Below are 18,789 nucleotides of genomic sequence, written 5' to 3'. Positions count from 1 at the left end.
CTTTAACATAACAAAGCGCTGTGGAGTGATGAGGGTGTGAAATTAAAACTTAATAATGCTAACTATCAATTTTAGCTCAGTAGTCATTGCTGGATAAAACATTAAGTAGCACTGGCCCTAATGTGCTCCAATACAGCAGGTACCATACATTTATTTTGAACTCTTACAGGATTTACAGTTTAGACTAACTTAAAACTGAACTAGAACTTAAAAATAGCTTGATACAAATAGAAATTCAATTGAAACACATGGGGAAAAATCCTAACTTTTAAGTCATGTGTGTTATCAAGCATAATGGCATTTTTAGGTAAGAAATATATATATATATATATATATTTATATATATACACATATATATAGATGGCGGAAAACATCGTCAATGATGACCATAACGAAAATATTTTGTCGACTGGCACTGTCTAAATGTTTGTATTTTTCTAACACACTTAATATAATCAATCAGGGAATAGTATATTTTCTCGTATTTACTGTTTGACTGTTTGTATTACTCTAACACACCCAAAATAAAATAAATAGCACTTATATCCAGAGGTTGCGCTAGATTTTTTCGTTGTCTGTCATTTTGACTGACAGGGTCATAAAAATCCGGTCATAATCTATTTTTACCCGTCACTTAAATTTTTAAAATGTTAATAATGACATATTCAATAGTATTTAGTTTTCATTCATCTTTAATTCATATTCTGTCCGAACAAGCTTAACAGAGAATCCACACCGCGCCATCACACATCAAGCAGCTGTGTGTTATTAGCGCCTAGCTTGCCTTGAACACACTGTTCGTGCATGTCACACACACATACGGGCAGTTTGCCCCAACTCTCGGCCGTGTAAGCAATGTTGAAATATTGCTCATATGGAGCAGAGAGAAAACCTGATCATTCTCAGGCTTATCCTCAAACCTATTTATATTTTTTTATGACTGTTGTCAAGTCCGACCCTTCCTAAAAAGCCGAGTTCAAGGCAAGCTAGGCGCTAATAACGCACAGCTGCATCGCTACCGTAGCTACCGTACCGTCTCTCGCTTTTTGATGACGTAATTGCTGCATTAAATCCGATTTGCGGGACTGGACTGTACAGACCGCCGTGACAGTCTGGAAAAATGTGGCCCAAATTGGATTTAGACCACATACGAAAGTGACCCAGATCAGATTTGAAATGGTCCCGTTCTATGCGACTTGTCACGTTCAGACCGTCAAGTTAATGCCTCATTCGAGTCAGAAAAACACGAAAAAATCGGATTCGTGTATTAAGACCTGTAGTATGAACGTAGCCTTAGTTCGGACGCTCAGTTGCCTTGACATTTTTCCGAGTAAGGCCAACGATGTCATGCATCAAGAGAGAAAATAGCTAATTAATATGCTCACTCGCCATCCTGTGGTCCGGGGTGTGAATTGCAACCTGTCAAAATGACGGATGGACTTCCGTTTTTTCCATCACCGTTTTAAAAAACCGGTCAACGACGGAAAATATTCGGTTAATGCGACCCCTGCTTATACCATAGTTTAAGACATACAAGCAGAATATATTTGCTATAGGGCATAAGAGATATATGATGCCTTCTTATCACGGAAGCCCAACGTTTGTGTCATGTAACTGACTAGAGGTGGGAAATCTTTGGAATCCTAACGATTTAACTCGTAAACTAAATGTAACTCGTACCGTTAGTATAGCATTCACGTGAGCGTTAGCATTAACTTTAGCGTGGCAAGCAACCTCTACCGCCATAAAAGGCAGCCATCGAGTTCACTTATTTGACCCAAAATAAACTGTTCTGACCCACATGTGGCCTGCAAACCAAAATGAGCTTGGGTCACATGATGTCTATAGGTCTTTATGAGATTTAGTTTCTTGAAATGAGCAAAAAAAATGTTACTTGTCCTGAAAAGGGTTAAACCCCTGTATCCAATCAGACTGGGTAATTGGCTGATGGGATGCAACAGTGTTTCTGGCATCACTACTGGACAGATCTATGAAGACATGTCCCCACTCACCCCAACTGGAAAGCAGTAATAAGCTACCAAATTCAAATTTGAAGGACCGCGTCCCATAGAAGGGTTCAAGAAGTTCAAGGCTTGAAAATCAATTATTGGAAGGTGACAGTGACATAGTTCATCTTCGAAAGACGGCGCTCCAAAAGTATCGTCCACGTACCTGTTGTGGGAACGATTCCGTCGCCTCCTTCGCTACAGAGGCGCGAGAGCAGGCTGGTCTTTCCGGCACCCGTCAGGCCGATGCACACCACATCATACTCCGGTCTTGGCGGTGGCGGTCCTTTACAGCACAGTGCCCGGAAACACTGAAAGGAAAACAAACACGACCATGAATCGACCGGAGGAGGGATCAAATTCTTTGAACGAGACTGGGATAGTGATTATGCTAGTTTTCTGTATTAGGAATCACAAGAAGAAAGACTTGCATGGGCCTCCAGGAAAGATTTAACAGTATGAACCAGTTCTAGAGTGGCAGCTGATGTGACTAGAACCAAGAAAGTTATGGTTGTGACTACGTCACTCTTATAAGACAACATTTTTTATTAATAAGTACAATAACATGTTGCTTTTTTCAAACCAGTAGTTTTCCGAAATAATAGCAGCATCTCAAACTAGGCCTGCAAGCAGGATTGAACGTGCCCTCGCTGTTTGGCCTAACTCGGACGTCACGAAGCTAAAGGTGGTGGCAAATTGTCCCTCTATCATCAATCTCATGAGAAACTAACATGTGCACGAAACGTGCATCTTCTTTGTGTGGAACCTCTTTTGTGTTGTGGACACGGCTGACAGATGTTTTTGCATATCCTGAGATGAGAAATACATTCACACACCTAAGTGAAAAAAACGCAATTGAAGAGGGTCCCACACAAAAAGGCTCCCCTGATGCAGGTTTGAGGTCAATGGATTTTTTTTCCCCCTTAGACTTAATAATGTATTGACGGCTCAGATCGCTCATGCACTGCACCTCGCATTCAAGTAGGGAGCCTCCCACATGAAGAGGATCTATTCACAAACACACAAACGCAGCGATCTAACACCGAATTTCTGTTGAAAAAGTATGAAAGCTGTACCGCATTAAAACAGGAAGGATTGTCTCAGGGGTGATTTGTTTGAGAAATTAAGGTATTTATTCTATTTTTCGTACCATGCATGCATTTTGAAACGCTAACTGCACGTTTTTTGGCTTTTAACAAAGAATCAATACGGTTTTACATCCATATCGATGAAGGATTTGGGGATTTAAGCATTTATTCACAAGAATTTTCACTGGAAAACCTCTGTTTACATCAGGCGGCGGCTAGCCACATTCACTAACAGACTAGCATTGTACTTCGACATATTTACGTAAAATAAACGCTAACTGCACGTTTTTTTTTTTGTTTGTTTTTTTGCTTTTAACTAAGAATCAAGACTGTTTTACATCCATATCTATAAAGAATTGGGGGATTTAAGCATTTATTCACAAGAATTTTCAATGAAAAAAGCTCTTTGTGATTCCACTCGGTCAGCTTTAACGACCTCAGCAACAATGCAGGCCCCCTATTTATCAGCCCCCCGCCCTGTGTCCCATCAATACATTATGAAGTCTATGCCTGATAAGAGAAATGCACTCACACACCCAGGTGAAAAAAACACAATTGAAGAGGGCCCCATAAAAAAGGCTCCCCTGATGCAGGTTTGAGGTCAATTGATTTTTTTTTAAGAGGAGACTGTCTCGTAAAAAAGGCTATTTCTTGTTCCCAGCAGGGACGCCAGGCCAAATAGGTCATTTTCAATGTGTTCAGGCCAAGATACCTTTCATACATGCCAGATATGAAAAAGACTGAAACTTGAATCGGGGAGTTTTAAGTCATTGACTGAATTTGGCGTGTTGCCAAAAATAAGGCCGACTTTGCTACACCGCCCAAGTCAGGCTTGTGAATGAAAACTCACCATTTTGATAACGTAACATCTCATATGTCTCATGAACAGTGTCAGTAATTCTGAGGTGGTTCCAACTAACTCACTAGGGGCCAATGTCTCAAATGCCCACCCTTAGAAATCGACTAAAATTGCATATGTTTTCACATTCAATCCAAAATACCCGATTTCTTGTTGGGTTTGGAATATGGCTCCAAAAGACTTTTTCGTGGCACAAGGGATCAACTCCCCAAATTTAATCGCAATACGTTGAAAAAACCTAATAGGAGAGGCCTTTTTGAGAAATTCAAGGGGAATTTGTTGAGCAGTTTTTGACACAGTCGACTAACATGTATCTGCAAATTTTGGGGAATTTTCGAGCATGTTAAGGCCCCCACATTGGCTATTTTTATTTAACATGAAGAAATAAAAATAATAATAGAGTAATAACAATAACAATCCTTAGCATTACAATAGGGCTCTCACACCACTTGGTGCTTGGGCCCTAGTAATATCGGAAAATATCATTATCAGTTTTAAACCTGTATGTATGCTGGGTTATAAATTAATATACAGTGCAAGCCTGCAGCCTTTGTGGATGGGTTAGCACTGCAGCCTAGCTTAGAATGACTTCTAGATGTCTCCAAACTAAGATGCTTGATATTTGTTAATTGAGGGAAAGACCCTAATCACTCATGGTGCACAAAGAAAATCAAAAAATAATGAATTATAAACTCACCACATAACTACAGTTTTACCGGAAAGAAATAGTCACTAAGAAAAGTAATAAAACACATTTATCGTCAAAAATATATATGCAAAAGCCCAGCAAAATGCATCTTGCGAAATGTCACTCATTGGCTTTGTCCTATGATTGCCTGTCTGTAACCACTGTGTGAGCCATATGTGATATGGCGGTGCCTTATTGACTCTCAGGAAGCAAGGAGGCACAAAAAAAAATTTGGGCAGTTTTTGCCAAAAAAGTACAGTTATGCCAAAATCTTTCCAGCTCATTTCCAATGGCCCTATTTGCCATTCATTTCAATTGCAAGAACACTTTTCACTCCAATTTATTTCCAACCGAACCAGAAAAACTCTACATTTTAGCATTGTCACATCGTAACTTTTCCCGAGGTGAATGAAAAAAAATCCATTAGAAGTTTGCGACAGTGGCCGCCATCTTGCATCTGTGAAGTTTTACACGCTCTCTCTGCTGCAATAATCAATTTTGATCACAATTATATTGCACCACGACAAGTGTAGAAGGTGTGGATGTAAAAAATTTGGGGGGGGGGGGGGGGGGGGGGGGGTTCATCAAAAAAATCCTTTAATGGTTTAGGAATAAAAATATATGCAACAAGTCATGTTTGAATCGACCACATAAAAGGGTAAAAAAACCAGATCATTTTCACCCGATTCCGATCCTCTGAAAAATGGCGCAATCGGCCCAATTTCTAATCATGTGATCGGATCGGGACATCTCTTATGAATTGAATGTGGTCCTAGTGAGTCAACCAAAGAGCTATTCAAGTCTGGTGAAAATTCTTCTAGTTTTGATATCGCAATATGGCGAAAAACACTCAGGTGACTTGAAGTTCCGCTCTGAGGCCCCTAATTTGGCCAAATCCCAAAATTGTCCGCCACGCATGTGTGATAAATCATTGGAAAGCTTAAAATCTCAATTTTCTGGGGGAAAAAAAAATTTGAACAGGAGGGATTTTTTAAAATGTTTTTGTAAATAGCAAAACCCAATCTGGAGGTGAGAACACGCGAGAGCAGAATTACAGACGTCCTTTAACCTATCCTATTGTCCTATCCTTTAACGAGATATTATCGCATACTTACCTTGTTTCGATCCCAAAACTCCATGTTGCATGTATCACTGAGTGTCGAGCCACAGCTGTGAATGGCCACAGCTGGAGTTTGGGGGGATTTTATGGGTGAAATATGGTCATATAACAAGGGTCGCAATGCAGAAATCGCAGACCTCAAGGAGTGGTCGAGATGTTCTTTTTCATATATTTACCCTTTAAAACGCTTTTTTTTTTTTTCTTTGTTTGGATCGATTATTTATCATCTAACGAATCGGAAAAAATGCGACAGTAACAAAAAAAAAAAAAATACAATGAAGCGATAGTTACGAGGTACATATCCGTGACTTTTTTACAGACGCCATTTTTTCCATTGTGACGTCATTTGTTTAAAAGTTTAAAATATGCGAGTGAATAATTTTTTTTAAGTCTTTTTTTTTTTTTTTTTTTAACAAAATATTAGACATCAATTAATGATTCCAAGCTAAAAATGACAGACCTTTTGAATGATAAATTACCTTCGTTTTATGGCTGGGTTGAAACAAAAGCGATTGCGCGACGTCTGTAAAACGGGTAAAACGGACAAATTAAAAATAGTTCGGGAGCTTAATGCGCCATGAATCTGCTATGGCAGCATATAGACATATTGTTCTATCAAACACAACAGTTCTTTTGGCTTTAAATACAGCAGTGTCTTTTAAAGAGGAGTGCAAGAGCAGAAACTGCTTTTTCAGTCTTCTCTGTGTTTTACGCCATATATATCACAAAATATAAAAAAAAAAACCAAAAAATCGCAATGTCATTTTTTTCCAATCTTGTTCAGCCCTACTCTAAACAGTACAGTACTGTAACATGTTTGGAACTTTAAAAAAAAAAAAAAAATCGGTATCAGATCGGGACTCGGTATCGGGTGATTCTCAAAGTCAGGTGATTTGGACTGGTGTGCAAAATATGCGATCGGGACATTCCTAATTTGAATGTTACGTCATTTTGTAAGAGTCATGTTGGAGGGGCGAATGGAAGCGCCGGCGCAAATGATTTGCGTCTTTCAATGCGTGTGTTTTTGACTACCCTGTCTGATTGGGCCCTTATGTCAGCCAGAGGCAGACCTGACACTCCATGAATCACGGCTTGGGCCCGAAAGCCTGCTGTGAAACATTAAGGGGCAAATTCGGTGTGAACCGTGAATGAGATCTTTTTAACTGCGTGGAAGGATCCGTATCCCAAACTAAAGAGAGATTTTTTTAACACTATTAAGGCAGGAACCACTTCCACCAACCAAGAGGGGAGACGCACCGTGACTCTTGGCATCTACAAGATCACATTTCAAGTGGAAGAAGATCAAAACAAGGTAGCTTACGGGCTCTTTTCGGTGGATGACCCTGTTCTGGACTCCGCTATCCCGTTCAATCAAACGCTGACAGGAAGGAAAACAAGCGAGTGTACACAAACTGCAAGCATATTCTCCAGGTGTGCTGGGGGCATGTCATTAAAGTTCTCAGAAGCGAGAAGAAATAGGCCAAGCAATTCCTTTCAAAGGACTTTTACTGACATTCACTTCTCATCTGGAACTGGAAGATGAGCATTTGCAGCTAGCCCTTCTAGTATAAGTGAATTGGACGTCTATTGTTGTCAATGGCAGGCAGTGAGTTCATTTTGCGTTACTTACATAATGTTTTAAGATACTTAACGGTCACTCTCTGTAAATTTTGGTCAATTTTTTGGCATTTGCGGGCTACTTCCTATTGCTTTTGGAGCATTTCCAGGTTCCTTGCTGTTGGTTTGTGAGCATTTTTGGGTCACTTCCTTCAACTTTCCTCCAACTAAAATAGAACTACAGTGATCCCTTGTTTTACCGCGGTTAATGGGGACAACCCCACTCTGCAAAAATTGTAAATCCACCATGTAGATGCGGAGCTTATTCACATTAAAAAAAAAAAAAATGTGTGTGTTCAATGTATTTATTCAGATTTAACAGCAATGGAAACTGATGCATATGTCTTTCCCGTTTTTTCCCAAATGTATAATAAAATAAAACAAAATAAAAAAATAAACCTTTATATGTACAGTGTATCACAAAAGTGAGTACACCCCTCGCATTTCTGCTGATATTTACGTATATCTTTTCATGGGACAACACTGACAAAATGACACTTTGACACAATGAAAAGTAGTCTGTGTGCAGCTTATATAATAGAGTTCATTTATTATCCTCTCAAAATAACTCAAAATATAGCCATTAATATCCAAACCCCTGGCAACAAAAGTGAGTACACCTCTTTGAAAAAATGTATATCCCTAAATGTCCAATTTGAGTACTGCTCGTCATTTTCCCTCCAAAATGACATGTGTCGTTACAGGAGTGCTGTCAGCATTGCTACAGAGATTGAAAAGTTGGGGGGGGTCAGCCTATTAGTGCTCAGACCATACGCCGCATTCTACATCAAATCGGTGTGCATGGCTGTCACCCCAGGAGGAAGCCTCTTCTAAAGACGGTACACAAGAAAGCCTGCAATCAGTTTGCTGAAGACATGTCCACAAAGCACATGGATTATTGGAACCATGTCCTATGGTCTAATGAGACGGGCATTAATTGATGTTAATATTTTGTTTAAAAAAAAAACATTTTAAAAACGACTAAAAAATTATTCACTCGCGTAACTTTTAAGCAAATGACGTCACAATGAAAAAAATGGTGTCTGTAAAAAAGTCACGGACATCTACTTCATAACTATCGCTTAATTGTTTGTTTGTTTGTTTGTTTTTTGTGACTACCCTTCATTTTAGATGATAATCGATCCAAACAAAGAAAAAAAAAAGTTTAAAAGGGTAAATCTATGAAAATGAAAATCTCGACCACTCCTTGATGTCTACGATTTCTGCATTGCGACCCTTGTAATATTACCATGTTTCACCTGTAAAATAGCCCAAAAATCCGGCTGTGGTCATTCACAGCTGTGTCTTGACACTCGGTGAGACATGCTACACGGCGTTTTTGGATCGAAATAAGATAAGTACGTGATAATATCTCATTAACTCATTTTCTCATGTCGTAAAAGAACGTAAAAGATGTATAAATACGTCTTTGGGACACTGAAACAATTAAAACTAGCCCTCAGGACTCAACGAGCCCGAGGGCGAGCGTATCGATTTCTCCAATTTCTTAGCAGGGAACCTATCGATTTCTCCAACTTCTTTTCAGTGTTTTTTTTTTTTGGGATGCTAAATACATTTGGCCTACGCTTCGACATAATGTCAAAAAAGCAAGGGTCCTTTTCATTTGCCATGAAAAAAGAATAATACAAGAAAATAAGACATATCAACCACCTAATAATAATAATAATAATTTCTCCAATTTCTTTTTGGTGATTTTTATGGGGCTAATTAGTTTTTTTTTTTCCCTTCCAGGAGGAGTCGGTCTCATAAAAAAGGACATTTCCTGTTCCCAGCAGGGGGCGCCAGGCCTGATGGGTTATATTTCAATGAAGTCGAGTTCAGGCTGAGATACATCATGTACATGCCAAATATGAAAAAGATTTAACGTTGTATCGGGGAGTTATTAGTCATTTTCTGAATTTGGCGTTTTGTATCGTGGAGTTATTCGTCATTTTCTGAATTTGGTGTTTTGTCAAAAAAACCTTTTTTCTCCAACAGATGAAGTAGCAGAGTGTAAAGCAACAGCCTTAATGAGTCAAAGCAGTTCTTCACTGCTGTCCTCAGATGAAGCAAATTATCCCTACTATATTTCATTGAAAAGTACATAGTATTTTTTTCTCCCACAGAAGTAGTTTTATCCCTCATATATTTCATCGAAAAATACATAGTATTTTTTTTCTTCCACAGAAGAAGTAGCAGAGTGTGAAACCTAACCCTAACACACAAAAAAATAAAAATCAAAAAAACGCCCCGCACAGGTCAGGCACGTGAATGAAAAGTCACCATTTTGATATGTGCAAATTTTGGTGAGTTTTCGAGCATGTTCAGAACTTCAAACTGGCCATTTTCATTTGCCCTGAAGAAGCCCTAACCCTAAACCCTAATCCCCAAATAAGCCCGATTTTGGTACTCCGCCCAGGTCAGGCCCGTGACTGAAAACTAACCATTTTGATAACTTAACATCTCATATGTCTCACGAAGAGTCTCACCAATTTTGAGGAGAATTCAACTAACTGCCTCGGCGCAATGGTCTCAAACATGCGCCCTGGTTTTAAACAAAAATGGCATGTTTTTCAATATTCAATCCAAAATACCCGATTTGCTTTTGGGTTTGGAATATGATGGATGCAAGAGACTTTTTGATGCATTTTTACACAAGGTATGGACTCCCCAAATTTCATCGCTCTACGTTGAAAAAAACCTAAATGGAGAGGCCTTTTTTACAAATTCCAGGGGGCGCCACTGAGCCATTTTTTGATATTTTTTCACAATGTTTCCAAATTATCGAAATGTTCGCGAATAGGCATGTTTGTGCAAATTTTGGTGAGTTTTTGAGCATGTTAAGACCTCCAAATGGGCGATTTTCATTTGCCATGAAAAAAGAATAATAATAATCCTTAGCATCACAATAGGGCCTTTGCACCATGTTGGTGCTCGGGCCCTAAATAGAACGTATTTATACGTTTTTGGGAGCAAATGAGTTAAAGGGTTAATTCCGACTTACCAGGAAATCTGGGTTACATCGCCAGCGCAGGAACGGAACTCGTTTGTAAACTGGATACTACCTGTATTTCAGGTTTTCATGAATATATCCTGAAAATCTTCAAAGGCATAGTTAGCTTAGCTTAGCCTCATGGGAATCACACAGAATTGTCATTGAAGACCTCAGAAACCATAACAAAGCAATTCCTTTCCAAAGCAGTTTTATTAACATTGACTTCTCATCATGAGAAGGAGTGTGCACTATGAACCTGCACGATTCTTTTGGTTCTGAAATGACAACATCCAAGATCACCTTATGGTGGAATCACCTCAATTCTTGCGCAAACCCCCCAACGTGGCTCACCAGAGCGAGGTCAGTTTTCAATGCTGTGCCAAAATAGAGCAGTCGTTTGACAGAGATGTGGTGAATCCGCTTCAACAGGACCAGACGTTGACGGAGCAACCCGACCCCGAACGACTCCTTCGTGAACTCACCGGTCTGCTCCAAGAGGAAACATTCTCCTCTTCCAAAGAAAAAGGAAGATCAAAAACACGCACGCATGTCAAAAGGAGGAAAAAAACTGGCTTGACGAGCATCTTCTCGGACGCTTTCGAGTTCGACCGCCGCCACCTCCCAGCTACGGACCCCTGAGACTACATGTAAAGATGTCTAGGTATTAAAATGAAAAGGCAGCCAGTGTCTGACCTGAAGGTCCAAATGCACACGGGGTCACCGCGAGCAAGAGAAATGGTAGCTCCAACCTCTGGCCCCTGTCCGACAGCGGCGAGATTGACGAGGGGGAGCTTGGTCAAAAGACTCACAGGAGAAAAATAAACACATCCGAAGGCTTTAACTGACTTAAAGAGATGACCCTTCTCCTGTCAGACGGGTTCCCAAAGATGGGCGAGCCAGGGTGTGTTGTGCCAGAGTTAAACCATAAGCGTGACTGACCCATGGTGACTACCTCCACGCAACGGCAAACACATGTTAAGACTAGAGGTTGACCGATAGATAGTAACATCGGCCATCGGCTGATTAACGAGAAAAAAAAGAAAGACCTATAAAAATAAAGATTTTGATCAGACATCTGTGTAGGCAACTGTGGCCGCCGCTAACTGACCGTAGGACCCGGGAAGGATCCTGCGGCAGCTTGAAGGCGGGCTGCTAAAGATGCTTCCGCTGTAGGCGCACTATCCTATTCCCCTCACTATCCACTCGCGGGGGCCTTCGCGGGGGCCTGCGCTTGTCAGTGACGTTCCTTATTCTCGCTGTATGAATATACAACTTTAGCATTTGTTAATAATACGCTCTGTGTGTTGTATCATCCATCGATTTTCCTTTTTAAATGAGCACTTTTAAGCGAACGCAAGAAGTAACAACGGGAACATTTTTAAACAGGCATTTCACGGGAGAGCATTTCGACTCTTCGGCCAATCATATAGCGAGAGCGAGTGGATAGTGAGGGGAAGAGGATAGTGAACCTACACCGGCTGGCCTGTTTTGTAAATATTGGTAGATTTTTTTTCTTTTATCTTGCATGGGAGAATGTGCTCGAAATATCCCCAAACCAACAAGAAGTGCCCTGATATCAACAGAACGTGTCCGCAGAATGTCCCCAAATTAACAGCAAGTGACCTGATATAAACAAGCCGTGTCCATGGAACGTCCCCAAATCAACAAGAAATTCACTTGATATCAACAAGGACGTGTCCCCCAAATGGTCCCCAAATCGACAGCAAATGACCTGATATCAACAGGTCGTGTCCCCAAAATGTCCCCAAATCGACAGCAAGTGACCTGATATCAACAGGTCGTGTCCCCGGAATGTCCCCAAATCAAAAGAAGGTGACCCGATATCAACAAGGACGTGTCCCCCGAAATGTCCCCAGATCAACTGAAATTTCACTTGATATCAACTGGAAAATGTCCCCAAATCGACAGCAAGTGACCTGATATCAACAGGTTGTGTCCCCGGTATGTTCCCAAATCAACAGAAGCTGACCCGATATCAAGAAGGACGTGTCCCCCGAAATGTCCCCAAATCAACTGAAAATTCACTTGATATCAACAGGAAATGTCCCCAAAGTGACCTCTTATGAACAGGGCGTATCCCCCAAGTGTCCCCAAATCAAAAGAAGCTGACCTGATATGAACAGGCCGTGTGTCCCCGAAATGTCCCCAAATCAACAGGAAATTCACTTGATATCAACAAGGACGTGTCCCCCAAAATGTCCCCAAATCGACAGCAAGTGACCTGATATCAACAGGTTGTGTCCCCGGTATGTCCCCAATTCAACAGAAGGTAACCCGATATCAACAAGGACGTGTCCCCCGAAATGTCCCCAAATCAACTGAAAATTCACTTGATATCAACAGGAAATGTCCCCAAGTGACCTCTTATGAACAGGGCGTATCCCCCAAGTGTCCCCAAATCAAAAGAAACTGACCTGTTATGAACAGTCCATGTGTCCCCGAAATGTCCCCAAATCGACGGCAAGTGACCTGATATCAACAGGCCGTGTCCCCGGAATGTCCCCAAATCGAAAGCAAATGACCTGATATCAACAGGCCGTGTCCCCAAAATGTCCCTAAACCGACAGCAAGTGACCTGATATAAACAGGCCGTGTCCCCGGAATGTCCCCCAGTCAACAGGAAGTGACTCGGTATCAAAAGGACTTGTCCCCAAAATGTCCTCAAATTAACAGGAAGTGACCTGATTTTAACAGGACGTGCCCCTCAAATGTCCCCAATTCAATAGGAAGTGACCCGATAGATCTGTACAGGTAGTCCCCGAGTTACGACAGACCCGACTTACGTGATTTCGACTGTACGACGCCTTTGTCTCGTTGTTTTATTATTTAATTTTTTTTTTTTTTTTTTTTTTTTTTTAAATAAATGTCAACTTGTGATTTTTTTTTTTTTTTTTTAATTTTGGTGCAGGAAGCGTAGAAAAGGAATCGAGCACATGCACAGACGCACCAGCCCACCCCAAACACGCACACACAGAGCAGCCGAGTGACACAGGTGACAGCCTGCGCGCACATTTGCTGCTTTTGAAGCATCCACAGCCGACGGCTGTATATAACCCCTTTTCTATTGCTTACTGTCCATTTTCAATTGTGGTCGAATACTCGGGGTGAGTATTCGAGTACTTTGAATTGCTTTTACTGAAAATGAGACAGATTTCATTTCATTTTATTTTGGTTTCATTCTGCAAGTGTTGATGTCATGACCAGCTGAATCAAGTCAGCAAACCACATGGACGTCTTACATCGTCATTTCAGAGCTTAGCTCACTGTCTAGCTAGGACTTAGCTCCAACGTCTTGGCGAGGACAGTACAATGACGTATAAGACATTTTTATGGATAGTTATTTTGAGATTCAGGGGGTATTTAAGGGTACTCAAAGGATTCATTCCGACTTATGCAGGAATCCGGGTGATGTCGCCAGCGCAGGAATGGAACTCATTTGTGAACTGGGGACTACCTGTATCTAGCACAGCAAAGCCCCATCTTAATTTCTCCAGAAACTGTTTCTAGTTCGAAATGATTCTTTGGAAATAAATTCTTTAAAAATCAAACAATGTGATTTTCTGGGGTTTTTTTTCCACATTCTGTCTCTCATGGTTGAGGCTTACCCACGTTGACAATTACAGGCCTCTCTAATCTTTTCAAGTAGGAGAACTTGCACAATTGGTGGTTGACTAAATACTTATTTGCTCCACTGTACAATCAAAGATGACACTCATGATGTTATTAAAGAGTTGTGAGGAGACTTGCCGTAAAAACGGCTTGATAATAAAAGCTTTGTGCACCCCTGCCAAAAACGCCTCCATTAAATACATTTTATTGATTGTCTGTCTTTTGTAAGATTGGGAATATCTGAATTGTTTCCTTGAAAGGCGGGCCAAGACATTACCTCATTGTTACTTGTAGCGGTCTTTACATAATTCACTGGGAGAACTGAGAGTTGGGAGGGGTGTTCCGGAAATTTGCTTTTCCTCTTGTGATGTTTTTAAAGAGTAGTGTTTTTAGAAAATTGTTCGTCCCTCACTGGTGAACCCAAAGTCACTTCTGTGGCAACGTTTACGTGGACAACAATTCTTTAATCCCATCAGTTTTCAAATTAAAACTATGATCGGATGCATACGAAAGTGTCATTCCATGTAATTGACTTTCCTATATATGAATTGAAAATGAAGACTTTGCCAGTTAAAAATGGCCTATAAAAGCAATAAAACAAGAAACATTTTTACAATGGGTCAAAACTATTTTTCAAACATATCATGTGATGAGCACCTTACAGACGGTCATTTGCTCTGCTTAGCCAAAACCACCTGAGGACAGAAGAAGCAAGATGGATATACTTCATTTTTTTCAAACCAAAGCGACAACAACTACTGAGCGACAACCAAGGATTGAAGATGTGCACCATGAAACGCCGAAAAGCACCACCAAAATGGTGAGCGGAGTTTCAGTTTGCCCCACTAAACACGTTCATTGTACAACAGAGCATACACTGCTGGCCAAAAGTATTGGCATCCCTGCAATTCTTTCAGATAATGCTCAATTTCTCCCAGAAAATGATTGCAATTACAAATGCTTTGGTTGTAATATCTTTATTTATTTAGCTTGCAATGAAAAAACACAAAACAGAATGGAAAAAAAATAAATCATTATCATTTCACACAAAACTCCAAAAATGGGCCGGACAAATGTATTGGCACTCTTTGAAAAATCATGTGATGCTTCTCTACTTTGTGTCATTAACAGCACCTGTTACTTACCTTTGGCACATAACAGGTGGTGGCAATAACTAAATCACACTTGCAGCCAATTAAAATGGATTAAAGTTGACTCAACCTCTGTCTTGTGTCCTTGTGTGTACCACATTGAGTATGGAGAAAAGAAAGAAGACCAAAGAACTGTCTGAGGACTTGGGAAAAATTGTGAGGAAGCATGGGCAATCTCAAGTCTACAAGTCCATCTCCAAAGACCTGAATGTTCTGGTGTCTACCGTGCGCGGTGTCATCAATAAGCGTAAAGCCCATGGCACTGTGGCTAACCTCCCTAGATGTGGACGGAAAAGAGAAATTTCAACGAAATATGGTGCGGATGGAAGAACCTCGACTAACATCCAAACAAGTTCAAGCTGTCCCGCAGTCCGAGGGTACAACCGTGTCAGCCCGTAATATCCGTCGGCGTCTGAATGAAAAAGGACTGTATGGTAGGATACCCAGTAAGACCCCACTTCTGGCCCAGAGACATAAAAAAGTCAAGCTGGAGTTTGTCAAAACTTACCTGAGAAAGCCAAAAACGATTTGGAAGAATGTTCTCTGGTCAGATGAGACAAAAGTAGAGGTTTTAGAGAAAAGGCAACATAGAGTTTACTGGGGAAAAAATGAGGCCTTCAAAGAAAAGAAAACGGTCCCTATAGTCAAACATGGCGGAGGTTCCCTGATGTTTTGGGGTTGCTTTGCTTCCTCTGGCACTGGACTGCTTGACCTTGCATAGCATTATGAAGTCTGAAGACAACCAACAAATTTTCCAGCATAATGTAGGGCCCAGTGTGAGAAAACTGGGTCTCCCTCAGAGGTCATGGGTCTTCCGGCAAGTCAAAAAGCACGAGAAAATTGTTTGAGAGAAAGCACTGGAGACTTCTAAAGTGGCCAGACCTGAATCCCATAGAACACCTGTGGAGAGATTTGAAAATGGCACCGTTCAAATATCAGAGTCCTGGAGCAGTTGACTAAAGAACAATGGTCTAAAATTCCAGCAGAGCTTTGTAAAAATCTCATTGATGGATAGCGGAAGCGGTTGTTCGCAGTTATTTTGTCTAAAGGCTGTGCTACCAAGTATTAGGCTGAGGGTCCCAATACATTTGTCCGGCCCATTTTTGGAGTTTCGTGTAAAATGTTTATGTTTTTTTTTTTTTCCATTCTCTTTTGTGTTTTTTCATTGCAAGCAAAATACAAGAAGATATTACAACCAAAGCATTTGTAACTGCAATCATTAGAAATTGAGCATTATCTGACAGAACTGCAGGGGTGCCAATGCTTTTGGCCAGCAGTGTATCAGCCAATGGCCGATCTTGGAAAAAGTCCATATATTGGCTGACCTTGACATCAAACCACTACGTGCACAGTAAATTCTGAGGGAAATGTTCTTCGACGCCATAAATTGGGACATGTTTCATCTCTACAGTGCCCTCCGTAATTATTGGCACCACTGGTTAAGATGTTTTTTAGCTTCCAATATTTTTTTTTCTAAATAATATGGGACCTTAATGGAAAAAAAGAGAAAAATCCAACCTTCAATACAAGTGCATTTATTCAGCGGGGGAAAAATCCCACATAAAGAAATAATTATTTGACATCAAATAATGTGTGTCACAATTATTAGCACCCCTGGTGTTAATACTTTGTACAACCCCCTTTTGCCAACAAAACAGGACCTAATCTCCTATAATTTTTCACAAGATGGGAAAAGACAGAAAGAGGGATCTTCAGCCATTCCTCTTTCCACAATCTCTCTAAATCATCCAGAGACCTGGGTCCTTTCCTCTTCAGCTCACCCCGCAGGTTTTCAATGGGGCTGAGGTCTGGGGACTGAGATGGCCATGGGATGAGCTTGATTTTGTGTCTGGTGAACCATTTCTGTGTAGATTTGGCCGTATGTTTAGGGTCATTGTCTTGCTGAAAGACCCAGTGACGACCCATCCTCAGCTTTCGGGCAGAGGGCAACAGATTTTGATTTAAAATGTCCTGGTATTTCACAGCATTCATGATGCCATGCACCCTAACAAGGTTCCCAGGGCCTTTGGAAGCGAAACAGCCCCAAAGCATCACTGACTCACCCCCATACTTCACAGTAGGTATGAGGTGCTGTCTACACGCCAACAAGCCCTTTCCTTACTCACAATCATAAACGCAAATGTCTGGAGTTCGCCAAGCGATATTGGGGCTTCAACTGGGACTGTGTGCTTTGGTCAGATGAGACCAAGATTGAGCTTTTTGGCAACAAACACTCTAAGTGGGTCTGGCGTGCCACGAAAGATGCGCATGCTGAAAAGCACCTCATACCCACTGTGAAGTATGGGGGTGGGTCAGTGATGCTATGGGGCTGTTTCGCTTCCAAAGGCCCTGGGAACCTTGTTAGGGTGCATGGCATCATGAATGCTTTGAAATACCAGGACATTTTAAATCAAAATCTGTTGTTGGGTGAGCTGAAGAGGAGAGGACCCAGGTCTCTGGATGATTTAGAGAGATTGTGCAAAGAGGAATGGCTGACGATCCCCCTTTCTGTCTTTTCCCATCTTGTGAAACATTAGGAGATTAGGTGCTGTTTTGTTTGGCAAAAGGGGGTTGTACAAAGTATTAACACCAGGGGTGCTAATAATTGTGACACACATTATTTGATGTCAAATAATTATTTCTTTATATGGGATTTTTTTCCCCACTGAATAAATGCACTTGTATTGAAGGTTGGATTTTTCTCTTTTTTTCCATTAAGGTCCCATATTATTTAGAAAAAAAAATATCGGAAGCTAAAAAACACATCTTAACCAGGGATGCCAATAATTATGGAGGGCACTGTATTTCCGGTAAATTCGTGTCGATTTCACTCAAAGGACCACGACCCAAAAACTACGCGCAGCCTGACCTCAGATGACCGTCTGTAGATCTGACAACGGGTCACACGCGTTCATGTTTGGGCTGTACAGCAATGGAAATTGCTCAGGGCGTCGGATTGAACCGTTATCAATCGGAGTAGAAAAATAAATGTGAAAACGAGCCTCGCGTCGGATGAAAACCTACCGCGTAAATACACCTGCTGTGGTGGAACCCAACAGGCTCTTTTTAGAAAAGCCCTTTGTATTTTTAGAGGTAATAAATGTAGGTTAGAGGGAAGCCGCTAGCGCATCGCCAGACGGGTTCATATTTCACTCCCGTACGCCACGGCTACCGTCGGGACAGCACAGGACATAAAACTGGCCTGACACATGAATGAGAGCATCATCCAAATTGAGGCACCGAACCAAGCGTCCAGTTTCTAAGGCATAAATTGTGAAATATCTGCAGAGTATCAGGGTTGTCACAAGGACACATGTACAGGTAGTTCCCAGGTTACAAACGAGTTAAGCTGGCGAAAAAACCTGAATTGCCACGTAAATTGGAATTAATCCTTAAAAAAAAAAAAACTATTAGAAAAGTCTTTTTATTTTATGAGTATTTAGTATCTAGTAGACATCATCGATGACGTAAATGTGTCGACGGGCAAAACATACCGTCGACGGGTAATGACGGGTTAAAAAAAAAAATTACATGCGGATAAAGTTTAGAACGGCGGGCGCTCGCGATACAAGTGGTTGTTACTGGCACCCCCAAGTGGGGCGCTGTTATTTCACTGTGACCGGCGTTGTCAGATT

The 18,789-nt window shown here is 41.0% G+C and overlaps 1 protein-coding gene across 2 annotated transcripts in view; it reads right to left on the bottom strand.

Moving 5' to 3' along the window:
- LOC130913267 (ADP-ribosylation factor-like protein 15) overlaps nucleotides 1-18,789 on the bottom strand; it is a 258,841-nt gene that overhangs the window by 159,220 nt on the left and 80,832 nt on the right. For both annotated transcript variants that reach the window (XM_057831732.1, XM_057831730.1), the window contains exon 2: nucleotides 2,173-2,317. In XM_057831732.1, coding sequence (XP_057687715.1) covers nucleotides 2,173-2,317 — 145 coding nt within the window. The remainder of the gene's footprint in view (nucleotides 1-2,172; nucleotides 2,318-18,789) is intronic.

This window comes from Corythoichthys intestinalis, chromosome 3 (assembly GCF_030265065.1).
Source record: "Corythoichthys intestinalis isolate RoL2023-P3 chromosome 3, ASM3026506v1, whole genome shotgun sequence".
Lineage (NCBI taxonomy): Eukaryota > Metazoa > Chordata > Actinopteri > Syngnathiformes > Syngnathidae > Corythoichthys > Corythoichthys intestinalis.
Note: the sequence above shows the minus strand (reverse complement) of the source record. Positions and strands in the feature narration are given on the sequence as shown.